General features: G+C 23.8%; 1 protein-coding gene across 1 annotated transcript in view; it reads right to left on the reverse strand.

Moving 5' to 3' along the window:
* The window catches only part of LOC111630291 (carbonic anhydrase-related protein 10-like), a 47,377-nt gene that overhangs the window by 18,349 nt on the left and 14,389 nt on the right, over nucleotides 1-14,639 (reverse strand). The window contains exons 3-5 of the mRNA XM_023374378.1: nucleotides 9,308-9,403; nucleotides 6,196-6,262; nucleotides 1,956-2,110 (exon numbers count right to left, since the gene is read on the reverse strand). Of these exons, the coding sequence (XP_023230146.1) occupies nucleotides 1,956-2,110; nucleotides 6,196-6,262; nucleotides 9,308-9,403 (318 nt within the window). The remainder of the gene's footprint in view (nucleotides 1-1,955; nucleotides 2,111-6,195; nucleotides 6,263-9,307; nucleotides 9,404-14,639) is intronic.

Below are 14,639 nucleotides of genomic sequence, written 5' to 3' on the forward strand. Positions count from 1 at the left end.
AATAAGCCTCGAATATTATAATGGAGGAATGTAAAAAATATATACAATTTTCAAGAAAAATATTTAAATATATTTATTATTTTAAGGATTCTTTGCAATAACTTTGGAGAATATTTTTTTCGAAACATTACAGGAAATGTATAAATTTTTAAAGACAGTTTTACTGTTAAATAAATTTTGCTCCAAACAAAATATACATTTTCAGTAAAAATATATTATATAAAGTGAGAAAAAAATTATCTAGAAATTATTTAAGGATGGCGAAATATGTACTTAAGTAACCTTAAATTTACCTTAGAAACTAATTTATATTGCATGTCTATTAAAAGTTACAAATGTTATTTACAATGTTTAGTAGAACTTAATACCTTGACAGTCTGAATTACTCTTTGCTGGAGCTCATTTATTCTATATAAAGCATACTGTATAAATAGTATCAGGTTAATCAATCTATTGACATCTGCTTTGACACTGTATAATTATTGACAAAGTCTCTAATTTTAAAGGAAATAAATTCGAGAATTTAATGTTATTGATTTATTTAATTATCGTACAGTACATTCTAATATATGACTTTTGTAAGAATAATTTAGATCTATTTATTATTATTGAATTTATCAGTAATTTCTGTGATATTCAGAATATTAATGGAATGGTAAAACGATAAGAATCTACTCCAAATCTCTGAATTCTTCAATGATGATTACGAACCGAAATTTCGGTTCTCAATCCTCATTTATGTCGATCGATTCTTATCACAAATCTGGCCAATATCAATATTCTAACAATAAGTAACTGTTTGCCCTTCTTACTACTCACAAAGGATAAAACAGTACAAAGAAAAGAATGGCAATCGAAGACAGAAATAGAAAAAGATATAAAATAACATAAGAAAAGAAATGAGCATAAATATATTTTCTACAGTAATTTATCAAAGTAAATTTGTTTTAATATTTTTTCAAAATAATGAAACGGATAAGATAAATAACACTTTATCGGCATATATATANTTTTAGCGTAATCTATATAAATTACAGCCAAATAAATTATTATTTATGGAATAATATGAAAAATAAATTAAAATTCCTAAGTATAATATATTTAATATTAAAATCTGTTAAGAAATCTTTACATGAAATAAATAAATAATTAATTAATATTTTAAAATGATAATGGAGTTTTAGAAGCTATTTTATGAAAATATTAAAACAAGTTTTAAATATTTATAATCTTTTAATTGGAAACGTTTTATATAAGTTTAAGCTCATTTGTAAAGTATCGTACAAACAATATATTGTGTGTACAGTCTTACAGTATCTTACAAAGTATTATTTTTAAATTTTTACATTTTTAAAAACTTTTTCTGGTATTTTTTTAAATTAAAATTTTAAAAATTACTGATATCGTTAATAAGAATTATTTTTAATGTCAATATTTTTTACTGAGTTTTGTTACTTAATTTACTATTTTTATTTAATAAAGTAATAATGATTATATTTATAATTATTCGGTATAAACTATAAGCGTTCTACTTCTGTAATTTATATAAATTTCTAGAATGACATGTTAAATAAAACATTCTCTTACAGAGAATTCTTTTATAAGTAAATTAAATCTCCTATTTCCTTCTCAATATATAATCTTCGAATTTAAAATTTAAACACTTAAGAATGAAGTTTAAATTGTTTAATTTTACATCAATCATTACAACTAATGGTTTCATTAGTAGTAATGAAAAAAACTCTCCCAAATGATTAAATATTAAATTAATCCCAGAAAGTTTGATTAAAATTTATTTATTGAAGCTATTATTTATTAAAACTGCAGAAAATTATTTATAATATTTTATAGTTTAGCCAAATATTTATAATCTCATTAGAAGTTAATAATGTTAAAGGTTAAATCAGAAACACTCTTTTCTGCTAATTTGTATTTATTCATTTTTAAGGACTTACCTGCTGCCTTGTTATATAAAGGGGTCTATTCATTACTATCCAGGAGACTGTTTCATGACATCCAGGCATTGTTGTTGATCCTTCGTATGTCATATAATGTTCAGTATCTGGCAGTAATTCCTTTACAGAGAGTGACTTTAGAAAAGCATCCTGCCCTGCAACGGGCACGGAAAAAAATAATTAATTATATTTATTCTAAATTAATTAATAGACAAAAATCGAAACTTGCTATAAAAATCTTCAAACTATTTTCTAAAATATTTTTGACCTTATAAAAATTGAAAGAGTCGCATATTAAACTCACGTAGTTCATTAATAATATTTAATGCACTTGCTTAACGAAGAAACTTTCACATACGCATGTTTAATTATTTACACAGTAAAAGTAAAGCATTCTCAAATGAGTACTTGGAAAATATGATTTATAATAGCAGATCCTATTTTATCGCCATGTGGATTAAAATTTTATAAAGCGTGTTGTAAAAAAATTTTATATTATTAAATTATTGTTACGACGCCGCAGGATATAACTTTTTAAAGCTTAATCGTAATACAATGATTTATTATCAAGCTGTAATAATAATCCTGAAGATGTTTGTTTATTATATAAATCATTTATAATATCTTGAGTTAGTGAGGCAAGTTTACTATTGTACTATATTTGAATTACGAACGTTCTAAATTACAAATTAGTACGTTCATTAATTCAAGTAGTTGCAATTAATTCTAAATTAATTTCATAACACGACAAACTAACAAAGAATTGATGTAATATATATTTTCCTATTATAAAATATATTATATTATATTATAAATTTTTTATGCTGGGCAAGTTTCAGTGATTAGAAAATGATTATTTCAAATTATAACTCATTGTATAATCGATTTAATTTATAAGTCATACTATTTCAAATATTAACTGTAATAAATGCGAGTCAATTGATAAGAGGAATCGACCACACAACCGATCAATATTCTGATCAATAACAACTGTATCCATATATAAAGTTAAATTTACACTTTAACAATAAACTTGTTTAAATAATGAACTCGAGATTTTTATAAAATTAATACTTATTTTTAATAAAAATAAATAATGAAACATTTTTCTTTCATATTTTTTTAAACAAATAGAAGCAAATAGATCAGAAATAAATATTTTAAGATATTATATAATCGAACACTAAATTTTCAATGAAATTTATTAATTAATATCTATATTTTTGTTTTATAATTAAGAATTTATGTCATACAATAGTAAAAATGTTTACAAATTCAATGCTAGATGTATTATTTGACAAAATGAACTTAGATTTATATGTATAATTAAATACTGTTTCATATTTTAACGCGAATGCATATGTTTGGACGGTTTTGAATTTTGCAACTTCATAAAAATGAGAGATGTAATAATATATTCATTTGAATAGAAAATTGAAAATTCCACTAACTAATGCACTAATGATGCATTAATTCATTGAATATTTAATATTGGATGTGTTTTACATTAAATAGTAATATCAAAGGAAATTAATTTTCTTAAATTTTATTCAAAAAGACATTAAGCAATTACATAGATGTCTAGAAAATTATTTCAATTATACCAAACATTATTCTAACCGATAAGACGATTAAATCTAAATGCCTTAAGGATTTTTAAATGAACTGCTTTATAATGAATTAATCAATTTGAAAATCGCTCTTTGCTTAAAATTGCATAATGAAATTTATTAATTTTCCTATATTTAAGAATTTTGAAAAAAAAAACATATTGTTAATTTTTATAAATAAAATAGCTATAAATCATTTAATTTATTATTCTATTTTAAATATTAAAAAAATTAATTATATTTTAAACTTTTATATTGATATTCTAGACTGTAATAAAATGACAAAATATAATAATTAATTCGATTATATTTTTATATTTAAGGAAATTAAATTGATTATTATATAAATTTTTAATCCACATTATTAAAAATATGCAAATTATTTAGTATTTTGTAATTTTAGATCTTATATTTTGAAGAATTTCACATTTTGATAACCTGAAAACGTGATTTAGATCATTTATTTTTGTTATAAAGTTATTTTAATTTGTTTATTTTAAGCGTTTAATAAATTACTGCCGAGAAAACTTTTCAAAAAATTATTTTAAGCATACAAAATTGTCACGAATATATTATACTTTAATAGATTTAAAAGGCAAGCTTGTATAGCATACAAATTTCGCCTGATAAGCAGCAAGTTAGCAGTACGAAAATTTAGTCTACAGTAACCAGGGTGTCAGAACAAAAGAAAAAAAAAAGGCGACGGACAAAAGTGTATTTTTTTTCTTTAAGTAGACTGCATTAACATTGTCTAGACATTTTAATATCTTAGATATGCAGCTATCTCCACCCTTCTTTGACTCCATTATTAGCTCGTTAGCAATGAATACGTTACTAGATGAGAAGAATTTACGACTATTGGGTGTATCCTAATCGGGTGCAAACGCAACGTGACAGTATTGGAGAAATGAAGTAACGATAATTAGTGGAACGAAATAATAAATCTGTCAGGTGACTAAGAATCTTTTACTACAGAATTCAGGAAATTTATGAAGCGAAACTACTGTAATTATAACAAAACGTTTTAGATACGCAGAGGTTCAAGTAACCACAAATACCACCTAAACACATTCTCTCCTTAGGGATGGAGCACTTAAGAGGCTTTCTTTACCATAAATTTGCATTTGTTGTGAATAATATAGTGTTTGATATACACCACACACAATGGAAAAAGTGTATATATATATATATATATCACAAATTTCGTTTCAAGAATATAAATACATGCTTCTAATTTAATATTTAAAGATAAATTGGATAGAATATATAAGTTTTTATTTTAACCAGGAAAACATTTACAGAATAGTAATTTTATTAGTTAATTTATAGAAATGTTTTAAGCAAGTTTTAAAAATATATATTTAAAATTTAATATTAAAATAATAAATATTGAAAGAGAAAACGTTCAGATAAATTGTCTACTTCTTACATAAATAAATTAAAATTGCAGTTTTCATTTAAGTATTATTTTTCTCAATTTTCTTTCTATTCTCCTTCTATTCGATTTTTCTTTCACATAAATTTTCTATCGATCAGATAGACCTTCTCTTAGTACTTTCCTGGATATTCTCCCATTTAAAAGATAAATAAATCGGAATCTATTGGATCATAAAATCTACTTATCACTATTTTCAGAAAATAATAAAAGTTTAATTTCTAAATTTCAATATAAGTTTGACAAAATAATATTTTTAAAGCATTACAGACAGAAGAGAATAAAAGATTGAATTTCAATTATAATTCACTTTCAATGTAGATTTAACTGCATTTATTGATTTAGAACTTAAGTTTATTACATAATATTATTGTTCTTTGCTTTTTGATCGGTTTAAATATTTGAACATGAAGGAAAAAAACTAGAAAGAAAATTATTTTCTGATTTTTACTTCACTAAATTGTATTCTGATTTATTTGAAGTAATGTATTTATATATCCAGCGTATTTTATACAACTTATAAAATAATTATAATTAAAATTTATTATAAAGAATATGAATTATTTATTTAACACTCTGCCAATCAATTAAAAATTATTTAAAATTGTAAGCAAATCATTAAAAGTTATTTTTATATTAATTTATTACGACGAGAAGAAACAGTTTCTTTTGAATACCTTTCCAGTTTATTATTTGAGTATAATTTACCAATATTTTCCATCATCGATTTAATATATAACCTTATAGTTCAACTTGGTCATTCGCCTTTACTTAATCATATATGTTTGTAACAACATTAATTATAACCATCAGTCATTTCGCACCATAATCACTAATCCATAAATGATTCATTACGGCCGATGTCGTATTCAATTTATATTCGCTTCTGTTTCGGCTGAACACAGATTACTTCATGAACACAAAAGTGAATAGGAAATCCCAAAGCACTCAACTCATTCTTCTTCACCTCCTTTAAAAAGTAATTGAACCCATCACAAACATATATCAGTGTAAGGGAAAGTTCTTTCGTCCATTATTTAACAAGTTGGTTGCTTAAATGTTTCCAGGAGAAACATTTCAAAAGAGCAGTAACTTTTGTTATTCTGGCTAAATGACCAGCAAGAACAAATACTGCATAGATGGGAATTGAGATCGGACTTTACACACCATCTGATAAATCCCAAATGACTCTCACCTTTGTACAGGATTTGATGTAGTTGGCTGGTGAGCAGTCGAAGTTCTATATTTGTCATTTCTCCTATCTGTAAACAACCATAAAACGTAATACCTAATTAACATTTATAGTTAATTATATTTAATTGAATTTTTTTAATAAAAGATTTTAAAAAATGTTAATAAAATTAAAAGATTACGTGTTAATAATAATAAACCTATTAATTTTAAAAGATGGGGAGAAACTGAAGAGAATCATTAGTGTGATATTAAATTTAGAAAAAATAAAAACTTTAATACGATATCTGATCTAATTTTCTTTCTTTGTTTTTTACTTTACCGGGTCTACTATTTTTATTTTGCCTTATTGATAGTAATTATTAGTCGTTCCTTTCTGAATATTACATTTTAACATCATCATAAAATAATTATCATGATGCGAAAATCAATATCCATTAATTACATAAAACTCTTGAAATATCGATTCATGAAAAATACTTAAAGCTAAAATTACTTATTTCTTTTAAAATAGATTACGTGTAATTTTATATTAAATATTTCTTTCGAATTTTTCACTATTTTTAAATTTTTTTTCTTGGCTATTTTAAATGGGAAAAATAATATATTCATAAAAAGTAAATTAATAAACTTCTTAAGCTTATAAAATTACTTAAATAAATATTATGAATTCTTAATAAAACTATTACAAATTAATTATTTCTTTTTAAATTAATTATATTTGTTTAAATTTTAATTTATAAAGACAAAGCTTAAAAGTGAATAATTTTTTTATTTTATCAATTGTAAATACTTTTATACATTGATAACAGCTCTCAAAAGTATTGATTAAGTAAAATTAACCTATTATGTAAGCAATAATTTCTCTTAAAATTGAGTTTTCAGGCAGATTTTAAATAGATTAGATTCAATTATTTTGTTAGAATTATTCGATTTTTTTAAATATTGTTTTAATTTTTCTGCAATTACTCATAAGTAATAAACAATAAAATATATTAATTAAGTTAAAGTAAAAAATTTTATTTATAAAGGATATTTAAAACAGAAGAACATACAATTTTTTTAAATGTATTTATAAGAATTATTTTCTTATTCTAAAAGCTTCTCACATTCTTAAAACGTTATCTTAACAAATTGCGGTTACTAATATAGTCTACAATTTATTAAGATTTTGCTGGTTTATCGTGATAAAGGCTTTTTAGTTATTAAAGATATGTCCTTACATTATTTCGTTAGAACATTAATGATGGTTTATTTCGTAATCAAGACATCATCATTATATACTGTTTTACGGAAACTATTATCGTGCTCCTTCTGTTACGAAATGCATTAACAAAACTCTTTAGTTGATACTTTTGCATTTTGAGAAGATAATAAAGTTTTATATCGGCCATTAAAACTTCTAGTAATTCAATCTATGACAAAACTCTGGAAAGATTTCTGAATACTTTCTAATGTGGATATTTTTTAACAACTTAACTCACATGCTATTTATAAGTGAAATTTATGTTTCATACTTAAAGTGTTCTTAGTTTAAAACTTTTAATAGAAAAAAACGTGTCTTTGTATCGAATTTTGCGTTATAAATTTAAAGGAAAATTTTGACCATTTATTGAATAAAGATGCTTTTATTATTACATCTGATTGTTTTCTTGAACTCAGTTTGAATACAGCTTAATAATAACACTTTCAGCTTTTTTAAAGTAACTTTTTGGTGGATAATGTAAAGTACAATCATAAATATTTGGAATAAAAATATAGATAAAAAATACGAATATGTATTTTGTAGACGATCACTAAAGTTTAATCTAGATTCGAAAACTTTAATATTAAAATAATTATTTATTCAATACTTTTAATAAATTTGTAGTAAATAAATGACAATCTTCTCGTTTCTCGGACCGAATTTACTAGAGATACTTTAAATTTTATTAAAATTCACAAGTTCAGAAGAAATATTAAAATAGGGTAAAAGTGTCTTCACAATTCGTTATTTTTTACACCTCGGGATTAGAAAATGTAGTCTTATGAAGGCTACGGCGGAGTCGAACTTTATTTGGAGGCTCTCGTCCTTCTCAATATGCTAAACACACGTTAAAAATCCCTCTGGTGATGGTACAATTGTAAAATTATTTATTGTATAATTTTACAATTGTGCCGTCACCAGAGGGATTTTTAACGTGTGTTTAGCATATTGAGAAGGACGAGAGCCTCCAAATAAAGTTCGACTCCGCCGTAGCCTTCATAAGACTACATTTTCTAATCCCGAGGTGTAAAAAATAACGAATTGTGAAGACACTTTTACTCTATTTTAATATTTCTTCTGAACTTGTGCATTTTAATTATAATTGTCTTCCTGATTTTTATTTAATATTAAATCTTATTTTTCAAAAACATTTTCTACAATACAGTATTTTTTTAATTGATTAAACATTGAAGCCGAACATACTTCAATCGAAGGAAAATGAATGAACATTTCATTCATTAAACACTACTCGATTTTACCGGAATTTTAAATAACTTTTTAAAATTTTATTCGTGAAAAGTAAATTTTCCATAAGATCATATTTGATGATTGATTAAACATTGAAGCCAAACATACTTCAATCGAAGGAAAATGAATGAACATTTCATTCATTAAACACTACTCGATTTTACAGGAATTTTAAATAACTTTTTAAAATTTTATTCGTGAAAAGTAAATTTTCCATAAGATCATATTTGATGATAACAATTCACAAGATTTCTTTAGTAATGTTTTGATACTAGAAAGTGTACTAGCATTTACATTAACAAATAAATAAATAAATAAACTTGAAAGCTTTTCAATTATTTTTTAAAAAACTCTTATAACTTTCAAACTAATATTTTATTTACATTAGACATATAAATCTATTCTACAAATAATACCATAAACCGCAGTAAATTCTATTAATCCAATAGAGATTTACGATTTGGATAATTTAACGTTTGATTATCCATCCATTAACTAAACTTAATCTGAAACGATTCACAAATCAATTTTAATCGTTTTATCTAGTGGTTGATAAATGGAAATTAACAGTTTAAATATATAATGATTAATTTTGAAAACTTAGAAAAATAATATATCTTACCTGGATTAACAGAGCTATTCCAACTAATCCTTGAGCTTTGTACATGGCTTCGGTAAAATTATTATATAAATCGGAATTATATCCAAAAATTTGAATCTGTATAGCGTAAAAATAGTATATAATTATCTTTAACTTGTATAAAATAAAATAGGAAAATGTGAAATTAAAATATCATTATTGTAGTATTAACAGAAAATCAATTAAAAGTTAAATTATTTTCTCTTTCAGGGAAGTTTATTAAAAATTAACTTTTCAAAAGTTTACTTTAATATAATTGCTATAAAATTAATCGTTAAAAATGAAGTAATATCCGTAAAATTAGTTTTAAATGTTTAAAAAAATATATTCCTTTGTTTATCAAAAAGATAACAGATTTGAAGATAAAATCGATAAAATATAATTGGACTGAATAAATTCATGGTGAAATTCAATTGGGTTTACCTTTGATGCATTATTATACATATCGAGTAAAGCATTTTTCTATTTAATGAGACTTATAAAGTAAGTTTCAACGATGTAAACTCTAACTTATATAATTCGATAACGAATATTGCAAAGATTGGAGACAAATTATCTTTCTTTTTTCAATATAAAAAGTAATGAAAAAAAATAAAACAAGTAAAGATAGATATCAAGAATTTGACGTCATGGCACACCTGGGGCGGCATCAAAGTGATTAAGGTCAGACAAAAAGATTTACCAAACAATTCCATTATCTTCAACCGTATGGATCAAGATGGTCATCGGATGGTCTTTTATTATCAAACCAATCATTTGTAAGTTCTTTTATCTCTATACTGATCTATTCTTTTCCTTATATCATAACGAAAAATATTTTTCTGATAACATTATTCTCATTAATTTTTTTAGAACCTTTAAAAGAAACTTCCAAGGATTAAACTTGAAAAATGAAGGATTTTTGCCTATTTTTCAATATTCAAAATTATTAACGCTTACTCTGTATTCATTAAGGAAATTTAATAAAAATTACGAAGAATTAAAGCGAATTTTTATAATTATTTTTATTTCTAAATGTATAGAAACATAATTAAATTTAATTTACAAAGCATTTTATATATTTTTTACCATATCAATATAGTTTTGTTGAAAAAAAAAAACCAAGAAAATGTTACTGTTCTGGAAAGATATATAAATATTTAAACAAAAATTACCCACTTAATTGCCTAATTTTATTTTATAAAACCATTTCTAAATCATACACGAGAAAATTTTTAACGAGAAAATTTAATAAATGGAAAGTAATAAAATTACAATAATTTATTTCGTTATAAATTTTCATCTGATTTGAATTTTAATATCTGTTATACTATTTCAACAAATTATTTGATAAATAAGTGTTGTAACAAGGAACAAATATTCTCTGATCTTCTCTGAGAAAATCCCATCTGTTCACATTTGAATCTGGCTACTCCAAACATTTAAAACTATAAGTATCAGAATAATCTATTTAGCTCTGTCATTAAATAAATATGTTCATTGCTCCTTAATATAACTTCAGGTTTTATTTTTTGCATTTAAAGTGCCATTCTGTCATCCTTATCGAATTATCAAATTTATTAGACAATATTCCAGTTATGATATTATCCTATTTAAAAATTATTTTTTTTAAATAGCTAATAAATTTTATCTATATTTAACAATTTAGTATCAAAGTAGATACAAAATTGACATTTTTAAAAATAATTTTACGTGGTAGGTTATAGGATTTTTTTACAAAATAAGTACCTACAGTTTATATCACATTTAATGGTTTATTCAATATCTATGTCAAAGAAACTTAATACTATAAAATGGAGATTATCTCTATTCTATATTATTAAATGGAGATTATCTTATTTCCGCAAAACTTAGCTGTCAAACTTCAAGATGGCTTAGAAACTATATTTGAATTTTTTTTTCAGAAATAAAATATTCAAGGTTCAACAATTTTAAAAAATTAATCAATTCTATATTTCCATATATGTTTTGAAAGGAAATTGGATTTATTTATCGATTTTCTTTAATTACTGAACAAATTGAAAGAGAAACGAGCAAACATTATTGTGACATTGTCAGAATGCCGTGCTGCAATTTTTAATCATATTTTTAATTAATTTAATTTAAAATATATGCTCTCCACCTCAAATTAGTCATGACTTGCCACTGAACATTATACTTTTCCTGATAATAACAGAGTCATGCCAGTCATCTATGTAACTACTTTCTGGAGAAAACTTTTTAATTGAAATTAAATTTATATCAAAATTTAATTTTAACTTCCGGTCTAGATCGGAAGTTCTTATATAGTTAATCAGAGCCTCTTTCCCTAAGCTTTCTAAATATGGTCTCGACTTTCGTCTTTCTAAGACCATTCTCGAAATTAAGGACAGACAAACAGTGGGAATTTATAGGCCTATAAATTTTTTTCAAATTACTTAAAATGTGGTTATTTTCTTGTTAATAATAACAAGAATAAATTAAATTCAGAGATGACCTTTTTAAAACCTTATAATAAACATTACTCGATTTCTTTCTGTCGATGCTATCTTCAATTATTTGAAGAAACAATAAATATCTATCTATTATTAAATATAGCTTGAAGTTTAAACTCTAATCTCATCTTAAAGAAAATCGTATAAGAATAAACAATTACGGATAAGAACTTTCTATAACAAACGAAAAAGTATTTTTCATAGCTGAACATTACTATTATATACTAACTTCAATTATAATTTGAAATTTAACATTAGGCAATTGAGAGTTAAACAATTTCTCTCTACTAGATATCCATCCAAATCAATAGTAATAACTTCTGATTTGTGTTTATTTTGCCATTCTTCACATCAAAACTTTTCTTTGAATGAGTACTTCAAGTATTCAAACTCTCTTCAGATAGTCTACAAAATCTTTTTACTTTATCCATGTAAAACTATCAACTATATTAAACCTATTATTATATTCTATAATATTATCTATCTACATTTCATGTTATAATTTTGTCTTTCTCTCGGTATTGTATCCATTTTCTGCTCCGTATTCCTCCTCTTTACAGGAAAATTTTTTAATAAGTTTAGTTTAATGGATTGATAACATAAAACATTGAGATAATTTCATGCAAAGAATAATGTTATTATATCAATTTTATGACGAAACAGATATTTAAAAAGAAAATAAGATAAATAGGAGTGCTAGTCGAAGATAAAAATGGAAAAATGAAACTTTTGGTTAATTTTCTACATAGATAATACATAAAAATATCCTTTCGAGACGTGCTATTCTATTCGATTGGAAAGTTTCTCTTAAATAATATATGTGAAAAAAGAATTATGAGATAGGTATCGATTACATTTAAATTTGTTGATGCGAGACACTAGCTCCCTACAGGCTTTATATCCTATCTCGATTTTGTCCATTGTGGTTACTTCACCCGTATTCTAACTCACACCGTCTGCAATAAGATCGTAGAGAAATAAGAATGACATTCGACCCGAACTGTTTATGAAAAATAACAAAAGACCAAATCGAATTTTAACCAGAATTCTTTGCATTGTTAGGGAGATGTCATAGAGGGTGAAGACAGATGGGGAGAAATAAAAGGAAGTTCAACTTTAACCTAATCTAAGCCAAAAATTAAGAAAAACCCTTACTATTTTTTAAAATTCATAGAGTTTTTTGTTACATCTGTGTAAAATAAAGCAATTTTAATGTCACTTAACTATAATAAAACAGAAAAATTTTTGATAGAACTTCTACTAGTTATAACGCTCATCTTTGAAATTTTCATTTTTATTTGTTGTTTTAATTTATTGATAAACTTATTAAATTGGGTATGAAAAAATGTTTATGTAGAGATAATTTTAACCTTAAAAAAATCATAAGAAATATTGTGAATTTGCTATTTAGTATGTAAATTGGTCGATAATGAATATTTCATGTATATTATGTTTTTATTATTGACAGTGTAGGCTTAATTTGAATATATATATATATATGTTATTTATAAAAATAACAAAAAAATTATATATTCCTACATATATTTTTATATATTAGGCTATATGATTCCTTTTATTATTATTGTTATGTTGTGCAGCAACTGGAAAGATTCGACGTTGAATTTAGTTTAGTTATTGGAAGAAACTATATACGATTTCTAAGGATCATATAACATTTTATTAATAATCCAATTAAATAAATAAAGTTCATTTTTCATTAAAATGATTTTAAAAAGCGTAAGCTTCAACATACATATTCTACAGATAAAAAAGAATATAATTATATTAAATAAAGTTTACTATTTTTTAATAAACTATTATTTACTTTAATAATAATTAAAGTAAATGGGTAATTCTGCATTATAACCAATAATCAGCGAGTATCTATGTAAATTATTACTTATATCCGCTTACTTCATCCATTTTGACTTTATTATATGCATGATCAATTTATTTAAAATCTAATTCACTTATGAAATTTAAGAAATAATCCGATAAAATACATTTATTTTAAATCTGATTATCATATCTTTTGTACTTTAAAATATTTCGCAACATTTTGCGATAATTACCTATAAATTTACTTTATAAGTTAATAATTACAGATTTTATAAGATTTATTTTCTCCATTTAATTGCATTCCTAATACGAAATACACCAATATTTCCTACAGTGATTTTTATAATTAATAAACAACGTGTAGCACTGTACTGTACATGATGATGTAATATGGGATATAGGACACGATAAAATTACTCTGTTAGAACCATGTAATTTCTCCTCTCTAATTCCAAGAAACATATCTGTATTACATCTTTTTCTGAAGTCTATGTTGCGCAATCGATAATGTTATTTCTAACCAACACACTCGAAATTCATCATTACGTATTAATCTGAAATTTTATTTAACTATTCATTATTACTATGGCGATAACATGTTCAATTTTTAATTCTTCTAACAAAAATATACAATTTCTGCATTCTCTTTTCTTGCCAGAACATAAAGAATTAAAATTTGTATAATGTGAATATTATTTTAATCATTTCTACGTTTTAACTTAGATGCTTTTTTTAAACAATATTTTTTTTAAAGTGTCATACTCTTGATCAAAAACTTCTAGGACGATTGTATCTTAATAATTAAACAAAAATGGATTTTTGTCATTTATTTTTAGAACTATTAATCGGATTTATCGTAAAAAATTGTCAAATTAAGCAATTCTGATTTCATTTTTTCCTAGATATTGCAAAGATTATCGTTAATACGAGAAAAGTCTTTTTGGAAGAGAGTTGTTGAGCACGTGACTGATCCTGTTCGGTATCATAAGCTTTCGGAATGA

Source organism: Centruroides sculpturatus, unplaced genomic scaffold, assembly GCF_000671375.1.
Source record: "Centruroides sculpturatus isolate CEXI.00-Female unplaced genomic scaffold, Cexi_2.0 scaffold726, whole genome shotgun sequence".
Taxonomy (NCBI): domain Eukaryota; kingdom Metazoa; phylum Arthropoda; class Arachnida; order Scorpiones; family Buthidae; genus Centruroides; species Centruroides sculpturatus.